General features: G+C 43.5%; 1 protein-coding gene across 2 annotated transcripts in view; it reads left to right on the top strand.

The window, feature by feature from the left end:
- Positions 1 to 3,783: 3,783 nt before the first annotated feature.
- Positions 3,784 to 19,306, top strand: part of LOC131933233 (sodium-coupled monocarboxylate transporter 1) — a 30,895-nt gene continuing 15,372 nt past the window's right edge. For both annotated transcript variants that reach the window (XM_059290015.1, XM_059290014.1), the window contains exons 1-15: positions 3,784 to 4,061; positions 5,549 to 5,664; positions 6,284 to 6,391; positions 7,289 to 7,357; positions 7,681 to 7,732; positions 8,201 to 8,268; positions 8,736 to 8,816; positions 14,770 to 14,843; positions 14,994 to 15,134; positions 15,677 to 15,812; positions 15,968 to 16,053; positions 16,260 to 16,375; positions 17,621 to 17,691; positions 17,937 to 18,023; positions 18,568 to 18,794. In XM_059290015.1, the coding sequence (XP_059145998.1) occupies positions 3,941 to 4,061; positions 5,549 to 5,664; positions 6,284 to 6,391; positions 7,289 to 7,357; positions 7,681 to 7,732; positions 8,201 to 8,268; positions 8,736 to 8,816; positions 14,770 to 14,843; positions 14,994 to 15,134; positions 15,677 to 15,812; positions 15,968 to 16,053; positions 16,260 to 16,375; positions 17,621 to 17,691; positions 17,937 to 18,023; positions 18,568 to 18,794 (1,553 nt within the window). In that variant the 5' untranslated portion in view covers positions 3,784 to 3,940. The remainder of the gene's footprint in view (positions 4,062 to 5,548; positions 5,665 to 6,283; positions 6,392 to 7,288; positions 7,358 to 7,680; positions 7,733 to 8,200; positions 8,269 to 8,735; positions 8,817 to 14,769; positions 14,844 to 14,993; positions 15,135 to 15,676; positions 15,813 to 15,967; positions 16,054 to 16,259; positions 16,376 to 17,620; positions 17,692 to 17,936; positions 18,024 to 18,567; positions 18,795 to 19,306) is intronic.

Below are 19,306 nucleotides of genomic sequence, written 5' to 3'. Positions count from 1 at the left end.
CACCACCTGAGTGTCGTGGACGTAGAGGGCCCACGGGTTAGGGTTAGGGTCAGGGTCAGGGTCAGGGTGAGGGTTAGGGTTAGGGTTAGGGTTAGGGTTAGGGTTAGGGTTAGGGTTAGGATTTGGATTTGGGTTACGGTCAAGGTTAGGCTTAAGCCAATAACTAGAGTTTGTTTTGGTTTTGTGTTAAGTTTTAGGCTTAGATTGATGCTTAGATTTTGTTTTTTTCTTAAGGTTAGGATTAAGGTAATATATAGGTACAGGATTTGAGTTAGGATTTTTAGTTAATGGCCGTTTTGACATTAACTTCACGCGAGTTGGCATCATGATTTGTGACGCTGTTCTGCTTGTTCAGTCATGTTGTGTAGCGAGACTTGTGGATCTTTTAAAGGGGTTTATTTAGAGAGGTGTGTTGTAAGGGAGGTTGAGGACCAAATGTTTATGGCGTCAATTACGGACACTTTAAAAACTTTAAAAAACGGTCATTTAATTTCGCAGTTTAGTTCAAGGAAATTTTTCCACCGTAAACAGCAGTCAAAACAGCAGTCTAAATGTTTCCGGATCCGAATTGTTTCCGGGTGTAGGTCGTGTTGCGGTGTGAAGGATGAATATCCGTTATTTCCCCATCTCAAAAGTGATGGATAACTATCCACATTCTCTGTGTAGACCAATTGCCTGTATCCATGTATTTTTATTTGCACCTTTGTTAAGAAAAAATTACACCAACATTTATAAACATCAAACATTTATTTATATAGGGTTTTGTTGGTTTGTCTACGCTCTAATCTAATCACTTCTAGGTTAAAATATAATCTAAACAGCTAAAGATATAATACCTAAAAAATAATAATGGCATAACCATTTTTTTCAGGTATCGCTGCATCAGAAATATGGAAGTATCGCTACTATTTAAAATGGCCGAGTATCGATGCTATGATCCGGAACTCTAACTGACCCAACTTGTTTTGATGGCGAGTATTTTTTTTTTCTCTTAGCTCCGGTAAAAATGTTAGAGAAAAACAAGACAGCAAGAACTGGGGACATTCTGTCAGTGGTTTAGTTTTGTAACAATAGATGGGACATTCTGTCAGTGGTTTAGTTTTGTAGGAATAGATGGGACATTCTGTCAGTGGTTTAGTTTTGTAACAATAGATGGGACATTCTGTCAGTGGTTTAGTTTTGTAGGAATAGATGGGACATTCTGTCAGTGGTTTAGTTTTGTAACAATAGATGGGACATTCTGTCAGTGGTTTAGTTTTGTAACAATAGATGGGACATTCTGTCAGTGGTTTAGTTTTGTAGGAATAGATGGGACATTCTGTCAGTGGTTTAGTTTTGTAGGAATAGATGGGACATTTTGTCAGTGGTTTAGTTTTGTAGGAATAGATGGGACATTTTGTCAGTGGTTTAGTTTTGTAGGAATAGATGGGACATTTTGTCAGTGGTTTAGTTTTGTAGGAATAGATGGGACATTTTGTCAGTGGTTTAGTTTTGTAGGAATAGATGGGACATTTTGTCAGTGGTTTAGTTTTGTAGGAATAGATGGGACATTCTGTCAGTGGTTTAGTTTTGTAACAATAGATGGGACATTTTGTCAGTGGTTTAGTTTTGTAGGAATAGATGGGGCATTTTGTCAGTGGTTTAGTTTTGTAGGAATAGATGGGGCATTCTGTCAGTGGTTTAGTTTTGTAGGAATAGATGGGACATTCTGTCAGTGGTTTAGTTTGTAGGAATAGATGGGACATTCTGTCAGTGGTTTAGTTTGTAGGAATAGATGGGACATTTTGTCAGTGGTTTAGTTTTGTAACAATAGATGGGACATTCTGTCAGTGGTTTAGTTTTGTAGGAATAGATGGGACATTCTGTCAGTGGTTTAGTTTTGTAGGAATAGATGGGACATTCTGTCAGTGGTTTAGTTTTGTAGGAATAGATGGGACATTCTGTCAGTGGTTTAGTTTGTAGGAATAGTTGGGACATTCTGTCAGTGGTTTAGTTTTGTAACAATAGATGGGACATTCTGTCAGTGGTTTAGTTTGTAGGAATAGTTGGGACATTCTGTCAGTGGTTTAGTTTTGTAACAATAGATGGGACATTCTGTCAGTGGTTTAGTTTTGTAGGAATAGTTGGGACATTCTGTCAGTGGTTTAGTTTTGTAACAATAGATGGGACATTCTGTCAGTGGTTTAGTTTTGTAACAATAGATGGGACATTCTGTCAGTGGTTTAGTTTTGTAACAATAGATGGGACATTCTGTCAGTGGTTTAGTTTTGTAACAATAGATGGGACATTCTGTCAGTGGTTTAGTTTTGTAGGAATAGTTGGGACATTCTGTCAGTGGTTTAGTTTTATAGGAATAGATGGGACATTCTGTCAGTGGTTTAGTTTTGTAACAATAGATGGGACATTCTGTCAGTGGTTTAGTTTGTAGGAATAGATGGGACATTCTGTCAGTGGTTTAGTTTTGTAACAATAGATGGGACATTCTGTCAGTGGTTTAGTTTTGTAACAATAGATGGGACATTCTGTCAGTGGTTTAGTTTGTAGGAATAGATGGGACATTCTGTCAGTGGTTTAGTTTTGTAACAATAGATGGGACATTCTGTCAGTGGTTTAGTTTTGTAACAATAGATGGGACATTCTGTCAGTGGTTTAGTTTTGTAACAATAGATGGGACATTCTGTCAGTGGTTTAGTTTTGTAACAATAGATGGGACATTCTGTCAGTGGTTTAGTTTTGTAACAATAGATGGGACATTCTGTCAGTGGTTTAGTTTTGTAACAATAGATGGGACATTCTGTCAGTGGTTTAGTTTTGTAACAATAGATGGGACATTCTGTCAGTGGTTTAGTTTGTAGGAATAGATGGGACATTCTGTCAGTGGTTTAGTTTTGTAACAATAGATGGGACATTCTGTCAGTGGTTTAGTTTTGTAACAATAGATGGGACATTCTGTCAGTGGTTTAGTTTGTAGGAATAGATGGGACATTCTGTCAGTGGTTTAGTTTTGTAACAATAGATGGGACATTCTGTCAGTGGTTTAGTTTTGTAACAATAGATGGGACATTCTGTCAGTGGTTTAGTTTTGTAACAATAGATGGGACATTCTGTCAGTGGTTTAGTTTTGTAACAATAGATGGGACATTCTGTCAGTGGTTTAGTTTTGTAACAATAGATGGGACATTCTGTCAGTGGTTTAGTTTTGTAACAATAGATGGGACATTCTGTCAGTGGTTTAGTTTTGTAACAATAGATGGGACATTCTGTCAGTGGTTTAGTTTTGTAGGAATAGATGGGACATTCTGTCAGTGGTTTAGTTTTGTAGGAATAGATGGGACATTCTGTCAGTGGTTTAGTTTTGTAACAATAGCTGGGACATTCTGTCAGTGGTTTAGTTTTGTAACAATAGATGGGACATTCTGTCAGTGGTTTAGTTTTGTAGGAATAGATGGGACATTCTGTCAGTGGTTTAGTTTTGTAGGAATAGATGGGACATTTTGTCAGTGGCTTAGTTTTGTAGGAATAGATGGGACATTCTGTCAGTGGTTTAGTTTTGTAGGAATAGATGGGACATTCTGTCAATGGTTTAGTTTTGTAGCAATAGATGGGACATTCTGTCAGTGGTTTAGTTTTGTAGGAATAGATGGGACATTATGTCAGTGGTTTAGTTTTGTAGGAATAGATGGGGCATTCTGTCAGTGGTTTAGTTTGTAGCAATAAATTGGGCATTCTGTGCTATTCACTGATAATTTAATGGTGTACAAATGTCTCTGGACAACAGGACGTGACGTCATGTCACTAGACTATGGAACTGATCCCTGATTGAAGCGTCGATTCAAATATTTCTTTCATCATCAAAAAACTGTAACTTGCCTGTTCAAAAGGAGACCTCAACTAAAAGTCGCAAGCCTTACCAAGCCTAATAGCAGCTGACTAGACCAAAATGGTTGTGGTGAAGAACGCTTTCGGCCCTGTCGACTATGTTGTCTTTGCCGCCATGTTGATCATATCAATGGCTATAGGAGTTTGGTTCGCTCTCAGGGGAGGCAAACAGAGAACACAAGGTAAGGGGAGGCAAACAGAGAACACAAGGTAAGGGGAGATAAATATAGAATACAAGGTAAGGGGAGATAAATATAGAACACTAGCGTGCCCGTCCTCGCGCGTTGCAGCGGTCTCAGAAGAAAGTCTAACGTATTATTTTAAGAGGGTTTCATCAATGCGCAATCCTATATACTTAGACGTGTGAACTTGTTTTCTGACACTGAGTTATTTAAATTTAAACAATGCCAACGCTATATTTTTGCATCATACGTGTCGGCGCGCGGGTTTACCTACACTACTCCTGAGCGTGGTATGTGAAAGCCTTGAGTGTACGTTAATCACTCTCCGTAATAGTGAGGTAGAACAGACTTCGGCGACGGCCCAGTTGTCAGGGACGGAGAGGGGCGCTCTTGGGAGTCTCCGGTTACACTACCGTTAGGGCGACGTGTACACCCCAGCTCGGCTTAATCATTGAATGTCGTGTGCCACCGTGTCAATACTGTAGGGCGCTTTTTAAAGTAAGCGCCATGGTGCTCACGGGATAGCCTGGAGCGCCAAATCGCACTGTACTGGGTCGTCGGCAGACAAACCTGATTGAATGTAGTGAAGGACTATAAAACCACATCTTATCCATATTCTATCGCACTCTTTAAAACAAACGTAAGCGCTCACGGGAAAGCCAGGGGAGCCAAATAGTATCCTGCAGGGCGCCGGATGACACGCCAGATTCGATTTATTGAGCGTCTATAGCAATCCATTGTATCAAGAGCCTATCGCACTCTTAAAAAACGAACGTGGACGCCATAGTGCTCATGGATGAGCCCGCGCTGCCAACCTGCACCTTAATGGGGCGCCAGAGGACGCGCTTGGTTTGATATAATCAACCATTATTGTTGCCCATCTTTGTTTAGTGTGTAGCCTTTTTTTTTAAAAAAAAAAACGATCGTAAACGCATTTTTTCACAGGGAAATCTAGTAGTACCTTTCATCCACTATACAGGACGCACAATTAACGGATACCAATTGCTAAGATATCCGTTCTGGAACTCTGGGCTCCAAACCGTATGTTGACAAAAATCGCAGCCTACCAATAAGAAATTTTAATTTGTTTTCGCAGAAATCTTCTCGTGCGTATGCTCCTCTACTCCCCACAGATTTATGGCCAATGGATGAACGGTGTCGAACCGCATCCGTGGTCTCCGTCCTTGCGGAATAAAAAAAAATTCTTTGCAGAAACCTCCCATGGAGTATTCTCATCAACTCCCCAAAGTTTCATGGTGATAGGGTGAAAGGTGTCTATATATATATATATATATATATATATATATATATATATATATGTATATATATATATATATATATATATATATATATATATATATATATATATATATATATATATATATATATATATATAAGAACCATTGATGGTATACATTCGGGTTACAGGTCTATATTTCTACTACAGCAATATCACCTGAAGTATTTTTTTTAATCTACCTCAACAGGGGAATACCTGATGGGCAACAGGAAGATGGCCATCGTCCCAGTAGCCATCTCTATGCTGGTTTCCTTCTTCTCCGCCATCTTAGTTCTTGGTACACCAGCCGAGATGTACACACAGGTCAGTTTTACAGTACAGTCGGGTCAGTTTTACACCCAGGTCAGTTTTACACCCAGGTCGGTTTTACAGTACAGTCAGGTCAGTTTTACACTCAGGTCAGTTTTACAGTACACCCAGGTCAGTTTTATACCCAGGTCAGTTTTACACCCAGGTCAGTTTTACACCCAGGTCGGTTTTACAGTACAGTCAGGTCAGTTTTACACTCAGGTCAGTTTTACAGTACACCCAGGTCAGTTTTACAGTACACCCAGGTCAGTTTTACACCCATGTCAGTTTTACACTCAGGTCAGTTTTACACTCAGGTCAGTTTTACACCCAGGTATGGTATGTATGGGATTTTAATAAAAAAAAACGTGATTCATTTCTAAAGTGTATTGGGTCAACTTATTCTTATAAAATTTAAAATAATTCAAATAATTGTTTTCAAACTGACGTCACACTTTCCAACGCCTACCATCCTGTTTGTCACACATCGTCACAAAAGTCCAAACACTTGAATAGCCGGCGATAACACCCATAAACCGCGGTTTTAGTTTTCTTATCAAAGGGAAATAATTTAGGATACAAAAATGACAAAGTTGTGTCCCCTATTTGCTCTATGTTTACCTGTGATATCTAGGGCACCGAGTACTACCTGACGACACTGGGGATGATGTTTGGTGTTGTGCTGGCGGCCTTGACCTTCGTGCCGTTGTTGTTTCCGCTAAAGCTGACCAGCGCATTTGAGGTAAACTTTACCCCCTTCTGCTCTCCCCACCCTAAAGAACTATCGCCCTCTATTGTTATCACTGCTATAAATAGATCAGACTGCTCTATTTATAGGTGTTTATATTGACATACAATTTACTACGAACGTAATTATCTTACAGTTAGTCGTTTTTAATGAATATATATATATATATATATATATATATATATATATATATATATATATATATATATATATATATATATATATATATATATATATATATATATATATATATAAGTGTGCAGTGGCTACACAAAAATATATATGTATGCATATATATCATCTTTCCCCTTTGTGCCCAAGACAAATGGGGCAGATGAAGCAGATATATGTACTATGCCCAGCCGGCTTTGCTTACCCTAATATGAGCTGGGTGGACTCAGGGACGTAATACTGACTCGAACACGGATTCGAACTCGAGAATTTCGGCTGAGCAGCCTAGTTCTCTACCGCTAGGCCACGCGGTCCCTTTAAATCTTAAAAACACATGATGTTTTCTCCCAAATACTCTCCCGAAAGTTGAGAGATAGAAGTTAACTAACACAAGAAAGAAAAAGCTACAGCGCCATTCAGCAAGCCATCAACAATGTCTGCAGTTCCTGAGTTAGCCGGATGTTGCTGAAACAGTTTGTTGTATTGTGCTGGGTTTAGTTACGTGCGATAACAAAATGTTATGTCTCCAGCCTGTAAACACATGCTGTATTCTGTGTTTAACCAGTAAACACATGCTGTATTCTGTGTTTAACCAGTAAACACATGCTGTATTCTGTGTTTAACCAGTAAACACATGCTGTATTCTGTGTTTAACCAGTAAACACATGCTGTATTCTGTGTTTAACCAATAACCAGATGTTATATTCTTTGTTTAACCAGTATCTTGAGAAAAGATTCCAGTCAAGAAGTACTCGCTTGGTGGGGACACTGCTGAGTGTGTTGACGCAGGTCTGTAAATGTTGTGTCCACATCAGACATTATCTCCGGGTGGGATGTGGGGGGGGGGGGGGGAGATGGCTAGTATGGATATCGCTCCGAACCAAAGAGCACGTGATTCCCCCCTCCACGGATAAAACAGAAAAAACAATACTTTAAACATTCCCTCCCCTCAAGGACGCTATTTGTGAATACTCCCCTGGAATAAAATGTCTGAGACATAAACTGAATAAAATATTTTTTGTGTTTAATTGGTCAGTTAACTAATTTTGGTCAGTTAACTAATTTTGGTCAGTTAACTAATTTTGGTCATTTAACTTTTTATTTACCATCAGATTATCTACATGGGTCTGGCTTCATTTGCTCCCTCTACAGCGCTAGAAGCAGGTCAGATCTTCTTAACATTTTATTCTGACATGTTTTAAGCAAAAATAACGTGTAATACATTCACATTTTATGATCAGTTTCTTCCAGGCGAAGCCCCCGCCCCCCCCCCCCCCCTAGAAAAAATTCTACCCCCCCCCCCCAACGAAATGAAATTTATATAATTTATATAGAAAATATATACTTTTAACAGTGTCCGTCCCCCCCCCCCCCCACCCCGAAGAAAGTCTTCCGCCCCCCCCCCCCCCCCGAAAATCTCGGAGAAAAAAATCTGGAAGAAACACTGATTATGATACTCGTGAAATACACAATAATCTCATGTGCTTTTAATATGCATTGATATATAATGATATATATGTGAATATATATATATATATATATATATATATATATATATATATATATATATATATATATATATATATATATATATATATAGTACTATACTGCAGCTTATGACTTGTATTACAGTGACAGGCTTTCCAGTGTGGGGGACAATATTAAGTACAGGTGCTGTGGCTACTCTATACACCACGATAGTAAGTTTAAAAACTTGTTGCTTGTGTGTCTAATTAATACACCACGATAGTAAGTTTAAAAACTTGTTGCTTATGTGTCTACTCTATACACCACGATAGTAAGTTTAAAAACTTGTTGCTTATGTGTCTAATTAATACACCACGATAGTAAGTTTAGATACTATTGTTGCTAATGTGGCCTTTATAAATTATAAAAACACATAATTTTTAATTCTCTATTATATTATCAAACATCATGTATATAAAGAAAGTAAAATCACATGTTAACATAATGTTAAACAAAATTACGTTTTGGTTATACCAACCATCGGTTTTGGTGACTTGGTTTGGTATTTCACAACGCGTATACATAACCGGTTTCCATTTTATATATATATATATATATATATATATATATATATATATATATATATATATATATATATATATATATGTATATATGAATACATAAAACGCTCTAATTTTAGGGTGGGATGAAGGCGGTAATCTGGACGGATGTCTTCCAGTCTATTATAATGATCGCTGGTATATTAGCTATTGTTATTCAGGTATGTTTCAACTTCATTCTATTAGCGTTAAAAAGTGAACTACGAATTAATAGCAACATAATATGTTGTTATAGTGAAATTCCTAATGGACGTTTACAGAGAGATGCGATTAATCTTTATGTATAATTATATACACTTGAATGTATATTCTTTTTTTTTTGTTTTATTTCTGCGGCTAATAGATTTCAACAAAAAAAGACATATTTTATAACAACTAGTTACATAAATCTTAATCTTAAAAATATGCTGGCATGGATTCTACCTTTCACAACATAAACCGTGCTATAGCTGGAGTCTTTAAGTGAGGGTTTCATATATTTTGTATCTACCAAAGAATAGAATGCAGTGAACGAAAGATAAAGAAACACCAGTACATTTTTTTACGGCTCATGTAAGGATGATCGAAACAATTTGATTTTCTAGATTTTCTTAACAGGGTGATTATTATCTTTCGTGCCCAACACTTATTGTGAAGGTGGAGTAGAGTTAATCTGTTTTAACGCCCACGGCATATAGATGGATGTGTGGTCAGCACTATGCCCTGTTGCGAGTAAACAGTTGTAATAATTATCGTTAAAAAAGTTTTTAAAAACCCACGTTTTCTGATTGAACTAAAAAGTAGAAAATAAATGCTATACATCACAATAATGCAAGCGATCACTCTACTATAAGCGATTGCAAACTGCCGCGCATTATGACAAAAAATGAAAAACGTGGGGCGCCGAAGTAAAAGTTTTTTATCGGTCATTGTTAATATAAGATGTAAAAGTTATATTACTATTGATTAGATAATACTATTGAGTTTTATTAGGGAGCTTGTAGAGAGTCAACAGTATTAAAAACTGTAAGAAAATCACGGCGCCCCACGTTTTTAAAAACGTGGGTTTTTAAAAACTTTTTTAATGATAATTATTTTCTACTTTTTAGTCTTTGTCTGTTTGTTTGCATTCAAATCTTGCTATCGATTTTATCTTCTCGCATTCACTTTTTTTTGGGTAAACGAAGACAGCTCGTAAAAAACACGTGCCTTTTCCAATCGACGTTTCTTCTGTGTTGCCGTTTCTTTCACCATTTTGCCCTCGCGTGCAAACCATTCGACCATTCGACCATCAACATTCTACTTCCTGATCAGTCAGATTTGCATAGGTTTGTACACAAACACCGCGTGACCACTACTCAGCCAATCGCGTGCTCGCTCCTTCAGTTAGCCTGAAGAGGGAAAGTACCGAATCTTGTTTTCATCAAATTACAATTACTGGGTTATGTCCCTTTTTTAGTACAAATCAATAGGAGTCTAAAATGATCAATAAAAGTTTTCCATTGATCAATTTAGTAATAATAATAATTGAATATTGTATTGTCATCGGAAACAAAGCTTCCCTGAAAATTTCAGCGCGCTAGCTAACTGGAAAGTGCCCGAAATTTCGATCGCAAGATTTGATTGGAAAAACAAACAAACAGACGCGAAAGTAAGTTAAAGAAAACGTATGAAAAAAAGAACGACATTTTAGCAAACAGAAAAGCATCATACTAGTTTAAAACACTAAATGCCTACCAAGCGTGTCGTTCAACAGTTTATCATATCCAGATAAAAACAATTAAGAACTTTATGGTATCGCAAAATAATAATCAGGTACCTAATAAAAGAAGTTATTAGCATTTTTATCATGTAGGCCTATATACATTTGTTGTTAAGTGGACGCCATCTTGCGGCCTTCTTTAAAATAATTCTTATAGGTAGCAGTTCTAAGCTTGCGAGTAATACACTGGGATCATTATGGATACAATTTGTAACAATGTCTGAACAGAAGACGATGACAGCGGATGTTAATACCGGAGGGCTTGCGTGTTTAGCAAAAAAAAATACTATGTGGGTGGCTCTCTTAATATATTAGTTGGATTTAATTCGTTTTAAGAATTTGAAATAATTTGTAATTTTATTGTTGAAATGTGTTAGTTAAATAAAAAAAGTTAAGAGAAATTTACTCGTGCAATGAAAAAAAAAACTGGGTCCCAGGCGTCCCTGTTTCAGCCCCGACCCCTCCATACACCAGCCCCGACCCCCCATACACCAGCCCGACCCCCCATACACCAGCCCTACCCCTCCATACACCAGCCCCGACCCCTCCATACACCAGCCCCGACCCCCCATACACCAGCCCCGACCCCCCATACACCAGCCCCGACCCCTCCATACACCAGCCCCTACCCCTCCATACACCAGCCCGACCCCCCCATACACTAGCCCCGACCCCTCCATACACCAGCCCCGACCCCCCATACACCAGCCCCGACCCCCCATACACCAGCCCCGACCCCTCCATACACCAGCCCCTACCCCTCCATACACCAGCCCGACCCCCCATACACCAGCCCGACCCCCCCATACACCAGCCCCGACCCCCCATACACCAGCCCCGACCCTCCATACACCAGCCCCGACCCCTCCATACACCAGCCCCGACCCCTCCATACACCAGCCCCGACCCCCCATACACCAGCCCCGACCCCCCCCTTACACCAGCCCCGACCCCTCCATACACCAGCCCCGACCCCTCCATACACCAGCCCCGACCCCCCCATACACCAGCCCCGACCCCCCCATACACCAGCCCCGACCCCCCATACACCAGCCCCGACCCCCCATACACCAGCCCCGACCCCTCCATACACCAGCCCCGACCCCTCCATACACCAGCCCCGACCCCCCATACACCAGCCCCGACCCCCATTACACCAGCCCCGACCCCCCCCATACACCAGCCTTACCCCCCATACACCAGCCCCTACCCCCCCATACACCAGCCCCGACCCCTCCATACACCAGCCCCGACCCCCCATACACCAGCCCCGACCCCTCCATACACCAGCCCCGACCCCTCCATACACCAGCCCCGACCCCTCCATACACCAGCCCCGACCCCCCCATACACCAGCCTTACCCCCCATACACCAGCCCCGACCCCCCCCCATACACCAGCCTTACCTCCATACACCAGCCCGACCCCCCATACACCAGCCTTACCCCCCATACACCAGCCCCGACCCCCCCCATACACCAGCCCCTACCCCCCCATACACCAGCCTTACCCCCATACACCAGCCTTACCCCCATACACCAGCCCCGACCCCCCATACACCAGCCCCGACCCCCCCATACACCAGCCTTACCCCCATACACCAGCCTTACCCCCATACACCAGCCCCGACCCCCCATACACCAGCCCCGACCCCCCCCCCATACACCAGCCTTACCCCCATACACCAGCCCCGACCCCCCATACACCAGCCCCGACCCCCCCATACACCAGCCTTACCCCCATACACCAGCCTTACCCCCATACACCAGCCCCGACCCCCCATACACCAGCCCTACCCCTCCATACACCAGCCCCGACCCCTCCATACACCAGCCCCGACCCCCCATACACCAGCCCCGACCCCCCATACACCAGCCCCGACCCCTCCATACACCAGCCCCTACCCCTCCATACACCAGCCCGACCCCCCCATACACCAGCCCCGACCCCTCCATACACCAGCCCCGACCCCCCATACACCAGCCCCGACCCCCCATACACCAGCCTCGACCCCTCCATACACCAGCCCCTACCCCTCCATACACCAGCCCGACCCCCCATACACCAGCCCGACCCCCCCATACACCAGCCCCGACCCCCCATACACCAGCCCCGACCCCCCATACACCAGCCCCGACCCCTCCATACACCAGCCCCGACCCCTCCATACACCAGCCCCGACCCCCCATACACCAGCCCCGACCCCCCATACACCAGCCCCGACCCCTCCATACACCAGCCCCGACCCCTCCATACACCAGCCCCGACCCCCCCATACACCAGCCCCGACCCCCCCATACACCAGCCCCGACCCCCCATACACCAGCCCCGACCCCCCATACACCAGCCCCGACCCCTCCATACACCAGCCCCGACCCCTCCATACACCAGCCCCGACCCCCCATACACCAGCCCCGACCCCCATTACACCAGCCCCGACCCCCCATACACCAGCCTTACCCCCCATACACCAGCCCCTACCCCCCCATACACCAGCCCCGACCCCTCCATACACCAGCCCCGACCCCCCATACACCAGCCCCGACCCCTCCATACACCAGCCCCGACCCCTCCATACACCAGCCCCGACCCCTCCATACACCAGCCCCGACCCCCCCATACACCAGCCTTACCCCCCATACACCAGCCCCGACCCCCCCCATACACCAGCCTTACCTCCATACACCAGCCCGACCCCCCATACACCAGCCTTACCCCCCATACACCAGCCCCGACCCCCCCCATACACCAGCCTCTACCCCCCCATACACCAGCCTTACCCCCATACACCAGCCTTACCCCCATACACCAGCCCCGACCCCCCATACACCAGCCCCGACCCCCCCATACACCAGCCTTACCCCCATACACCAGCCTTACCCCCATACACCAGCCCCGACCCCCCATACACCAGCCCCGACCCCCCCCCATACACCAGCCTTACCCCCATACACCAGCCCCGACCCCCCATACACCAGCCCCGACCCCCCCATACACCAGCCTTACCCCCATACACCAGCCTTACCCCCATACACCAGCCCCGACCCCCCATACACCAGCCCCGACCCCCCCATACACCAGCCTTACCCCCCATACACCAGCCCCGACCCCCCATACACCAGCCCCGACCCCCCATACACCAGCCCCGACCCCCCATACACCAGCCCCGACCCCCCCATACACCAGCCTTACCCCCCATACACCAGCCCCGACCCCCCATACACCAGCCCCGACCCCCCATACACCAGCCCCGACCCCCCATACACCAGCCCCGACCCCCCATACACCAGCCCCGACCCCCTCATACACCAGCCTTACCCCCCATACACCAGCCCCGACCCCCCATACACCAGCCCCGACCCCCCATACACCAGCCCCGACCCCCCATACACCAGCCCCTACCCCCCCATACACCAGCCCCGACCCCCCATACACCAGCCCCGACCCCTCCATACACCAGCCCCGACCCCCCCATACACCAGCCCCGACCCCCCCCCCATACACCAGCCTTACCCCCCATACACCAGCCCCGACCCCTCCATACACCAGTCCCGACCCCCCATACACCAGCCTTACCCCCCATACACCAGCCCCGACCCCTCCATACACCAGCCCCGACCCCCCATACACCAGCTCCGACCCCCCATACACCAGCCCCGACCCCCCATACACCAGCCCCGACCCCCCATACACCAGCCCCGACCCCCCATACACCAGCCCCGACCCCCCCATACACCAGCCTTACCCCCATACACCAGCCCCGACCCCCATACACCAGCCCCGACCCCCCCCATACACCAGCCTTACCCCCCATACACCAGCCCCGACCCCCCATACACCAGCCCCGACCCCCCCATACACCAGCCCCGACCCCCCCATACACCAGCCTTACCCCCCATACACCAGCCCCGACCCCCCATACACCAGCCCCGACCCCCCCATACACCAGCCTTACCCCCCATACACCAGCCCCGACCCCCCATACACCAGCCCCGACCCCCCCATACACCAGCACCGACCCCCCCATACACCAGCCTTACCCCCCATACACCAGCCCCGACCCCCCATACACCAGCCCCGACCCCCCATACACCAGCCCCGACCCCCCATACACCAGCCCCGACCCCTCCATACACCAGCCCCGACCCCTCCATACACCAGCCCCGACCCCCATACACCAGCCACCACGTGGTACAGACGTACAGGATGCTATTATCACAATTTTTGGTGGGCGACGCGGAACTCTGAAGTTACAAACACTAGTTGATTTTTTATATTTAAGGTGATCTCCGTTGATGTTGCTTAATTTTTAAAGTGTTCTTTGATCTCTAAAAATGATGTCATTGTTTCCTCACATCGACCTGTTGTTTCAGGGTACTCTAAAAGTTGGTGGTATGTCACGTGTGTGGGAGATCAATGAGGAGTGGGGCAGGATCAAATTCTTCAAGTCGGTTTACGTTTATTTACAAGTATTTTCTATAATGCAACAAGTATATTTGGTGTGCATTACAACACAAACTCTAGTGACGTTGACTGTATAGACCATGTTAGTTTGTGTAAGCTGTAACTCTCAATACGTGTGTTGTCTGTCTTCCAGTTTTGACCCGAACCCCATGACACGTCACACAGTCTGGAACCTGGTGATTGGCACCGCTCTGGCCTGGATGGGGACGTTTGGGGTCAACCAGGCCAGTGTCCAGCGCTACAACAGTCTGGCCACACTCAGACGAGCCAAGATGTAAGCTGACCACAGCCTGTGTGGATCTTTGGGTTTTACGTGCACGGGTTTAATATTACATGGACGGGTTCAACATTACGTGCAGGTGTTCAACATTACGTGCAGGGGTTTAACATTACGTGCAGGGCTTTAACATTATATGCAGGGGTTTAACATTACGTGTAGGGGTTAAACATTACGTACAGGGGTTTAACATTACGTGCAGGGGTTTAACATTACGTGTAGGGGTTCAACATTACGTACAGGGGTTTAACATTACGTGCAGGGGTTTAACATTACGTGCAGGGGTTTAACATTACGTGCAGGGGTTTAACATTACGTGCAGGGGTTTAACATTACGTGCAGGTGTTTAACATTGCATGAAGGGGGTAATACATTACCATGAACTGGGAGGTTAGAATCAAAATAAGGTCATTTTTGAAGGACGTATAATCTTTTCAAACGTGGAGTGTAGGCACGGAAAATGAAGCACCCAGTAATTGTTCGGTGCTGGAAAACGTGAGTTGATTTGTGGGGTCTATGACGTGCTACATGTGTTTCAGGTCAGTTCTGCTCAACATTCTGGGCGTGTTCATCATGCTGACCTTGACCTGCCTCTCCGGTATTGTCGTGTTCGCTTACTACGCCAATCAGAAATGTAATCCTCTGGGCCAGAAGTTGATCCGTAACTCGAATCAGGTAGGTGGGGCGACATTGATTACCCTAGTGTTGTTGGTTGAGGGGGGGGGGGGAGGCTCATAGAGCCTTTCGATTCTCTGCCCAGATGTAGCAAGAACTTTGTCGTACCCTTGATACACATGCAGGATTTGATAGACTGACTTGTTTGTCCCCAGCTAGTTCCCTACTTTGTGATGGAGACTTTGGGATACCCCGGAGTTCCTGGACTATTTATATCGTGTTTGTTCTCTGGAGCTTTAAGGTGACTTCACATTCGCGTCAAGATTTTATAAACCAGTATTTCTATGCTAAGCTAAATGTTTTAGTTCTATGGCCCATGTTTTAGTTCTATGGCCAATGTTTTAGTTCTATGGCTTTATATTTTAGTTCTATGGCTCATGTTTATGTTCTATGTCCAATGTTTTAGCTCTATGTCCAATGTCTAAGCTCTGTCTCGACTTTGTTTAGCTCCGTGTCGTCCTCACTGAATGCACTAGGAGCCATCACTTGGGAAGATGTGCTGAAGCCCAGATACGATCACAGGTTGACGGAGTATCAGAAGACTCTGGTCACAAAAATCACGGGTAAGAAATTGGGACAACTAGTCAAAAAGCATCTCTTCTCTAGTCTTTCACTCATTGTTTTGTCTAATTATATGTTATCTATGAATGTCTTGCTGCAGGTTTTAACTAACTTTTTTTGTATTGTCAGTTGTTATCTATGGATGTCTTGCTGCAGGTTTTAACTAACTTTTTTTGTATTGTCAGTTGTTATCTATGGATGTCTTGCTGCAGGTTTTAACTAACTTTTTTTGTATTGTCAGTTGTTATCTATGGATGTCTTGCTGCAGGTTTTAACTAACTTTTTTTGTATTGTCAGTTGTTATCTATGGATGTCTTGCTGCAGGTTTTAACTAACTTTTTTTGTATTGTCAGTTGTTATCTATGGATGTCTTGCTGCAGGTTTTAACTAACTTTTTTTGTATTGTCAGTTGTTATCTATGGATGTCTTGCTGCAGGTTTTAACTAACTTTTTTTGTATTGTCAGTTGTTATCTATGGATGTCTTGCTGCAGGTTTTAACTAACTTTTTTTGTATTGTCAGTTGTTATCTATGGATGTCTTGCTGCAGGTTTTAACTAACTTTTTTTGTATTGTCAGTTGTTATCTATGGATGTCTTGCTGCAGGTTTTAACTAACTTTTTTTGTATTGTCAGTTGTTATCTATGGATGTCTTGCTGCAGGTTTTAACTAACTTTTTTGTATTGTCAGTTGTTATCTATGGATGTCTTGCTGCAGGTTTTAACTAACTTTTTTTGTATTGTCAGTTGTTATCTATGGATGTCTTGCTGCAGGTTTTAACTAACTTTTTTGTATTGTCAGTTGTTATCTATGGATGTCTTGCTGCAGGTTTTAACTAACTTTTTTTGTATTGTCAGTTGTTATCTATGGATGTCTTGCTGCAGGTTTTAACTAACTTTTTTTGTATTGTCAGTTGTTATCTATGGATGTCTTGCTGCAGGTTTTAACTAACTTTTTTTGTATTGTCAGTTGTTATCTATGGATGTCTTGCTGCAGGTTTTAACTAACTTTTTTTGTATTGTCAGTTGTTATCTATGGATGTCTTGCTGCAGGTTTTAACTAACTTTATTTGTATTGTCAGTTGTTATCTATGGATGTCTTGCTGCAGGTTTTAACTAACTTTTTTTGTATTGTCAGTTGTTATCTATGGATGTCTTGCTGCAGGTTTTAACTAACTTTATTTGTATTGTCAGTTGTTATCTATGGATGTCTTGCTGCAGGTTTTAACTAACTTTTTTTGTATTGTCAGTTGTTATCTATGGATGTCTTGCTGTGGGTGTCAGCTTTCTAGCGCAACAGTTGGAGGGGACAGTTTTACAGGTACAATGTGGTTTTGGTTTCATGTGGTTTATGTCACACCGCAGTGTGGTTTGGTTCTTATTTATGTGGTGTATTCGTGCAGTTCTTGTAGCATTTATATGGGCTTACAATATGGTGTGATTTTAGTGAAGTTATTGTAATTTATATGTGTAGTTTGGTAATAAATGTGTGAATAAAGGGAGATGACAATGACAATGTGTGTGTTAGAGTGAGAAAATTGATTACTTCCCTTATATTGTTTCTAGGCAGCCTCCGCTCTCATTGGCTCTGTTGCTGGGCCGCTGTGTGGAATGTTTGTACTAGGAGCCTTATTTCCTTGGGCCAACAGTTACGTAAGTTGTTATTTCCTTGGGCCAACAGTTACGTAAGTTGTTATTTCCTTGGGCCAACAGTTACGTAAGTTGTTATTTCCTTGGGCAAACAATTACGTAAGTTGTTATTTTCTTGGGCCAACAGTTACGTAAGTTGTTATTTCCTTGGGCCAACAGTTACGTAAGTTGTTATTTCCTTGGGCCAACAGTTACGTAAGTTGTTATTTCCTTGGGCCAACAGTTACGTAAGTTGTTATTTTCTTTTGCCAACAGTTACGTAAGTTATTTCCTTTGGCCAATAGCAACGTAAGTTGTTTATGTTTTGGGGCCAAATTTACGTACGTTGTTGTTTTATTTGAACATTCATTCCATAAATTTGTCAGTTAAAAATAAACTTCTTAATCATGAAGCCACAAAAAATTAATAAGTGTTTTACATTTTAATACATCTAATAATGTTTTACATGTACACAAAGTCAAATCGCCATTGCACTAAAGAGAATCACATAAATTAATATTTTTCTACATGACAAGTAATATACACATTTAAACTTCCACCCCCACAGGGCGCCATATCAGGAGCTCTAGTTGCTGTAGCACTGAGTCTCTGGTTATCTATTGGCTCCTATGTCTACGGCATACGTCTACCTCCAAAGTCATTTCCTAACGGGACGTGTGCGGCATATTTCAATGTGTCGACAAAGACACTGGTCACCCGCATGACACCTGCCACAACCTTGACCTCTACGATGAGTTTAGTATCTACAGCACACTACACTCCAGTTGCCGAGAGGTATACATTTGGCAAAAGTATTTGTCCATAACATTTGACAACATTTGACCACAATATTTGACCACAATATTTGACCACAATATTTGACCACAATATTTGACCACAATATTTGACCACAATATTTGACCACAACATTTGACCACAACATTTGACCACAACATTTTACCACAACATTTGACCATAATATTTGACCATCCATTTGACCACAACATTTGACCACAACATTTGACCACAATATTTGAACCCAATCATTCGACCACAATATTTGACCACAATATTTGACCACAACATTTGATCATAATATTTGACCACAACATTTGACCACAATATTTGACCACAACATTTGCCCACAACATTTGACCACAATATTTGACCACAATATTTGACCACAATATTTGACCACAATATTTGACCACAACATTTGACCACAACATTTGACCACAACATTTTACCACAACATTTGACCATAATATTTGACCTCAATATTTGACCACAATATTTGACCACAACAT

The sequence above is a fragment of the Physella acuta genome, unplaced genomic scaffold, assembly GCF_028476545.2.
Source record: "Physella acuta isolate Inbredline_101_S28 unplaced genomic scaffold, ASM2847654v3 ptg002412l, whole genome shotgun sequence".
NCBI classification, from domain to species: Eukaryota; Metazoa; Mollusca; class Gastropoda; family Physidae; genus Physella; species Physella acuta.
Note: the sequence above shows the minus strand (reverse complement) of the source record. Positions and strands in the feature narration are given on the sequence as shown.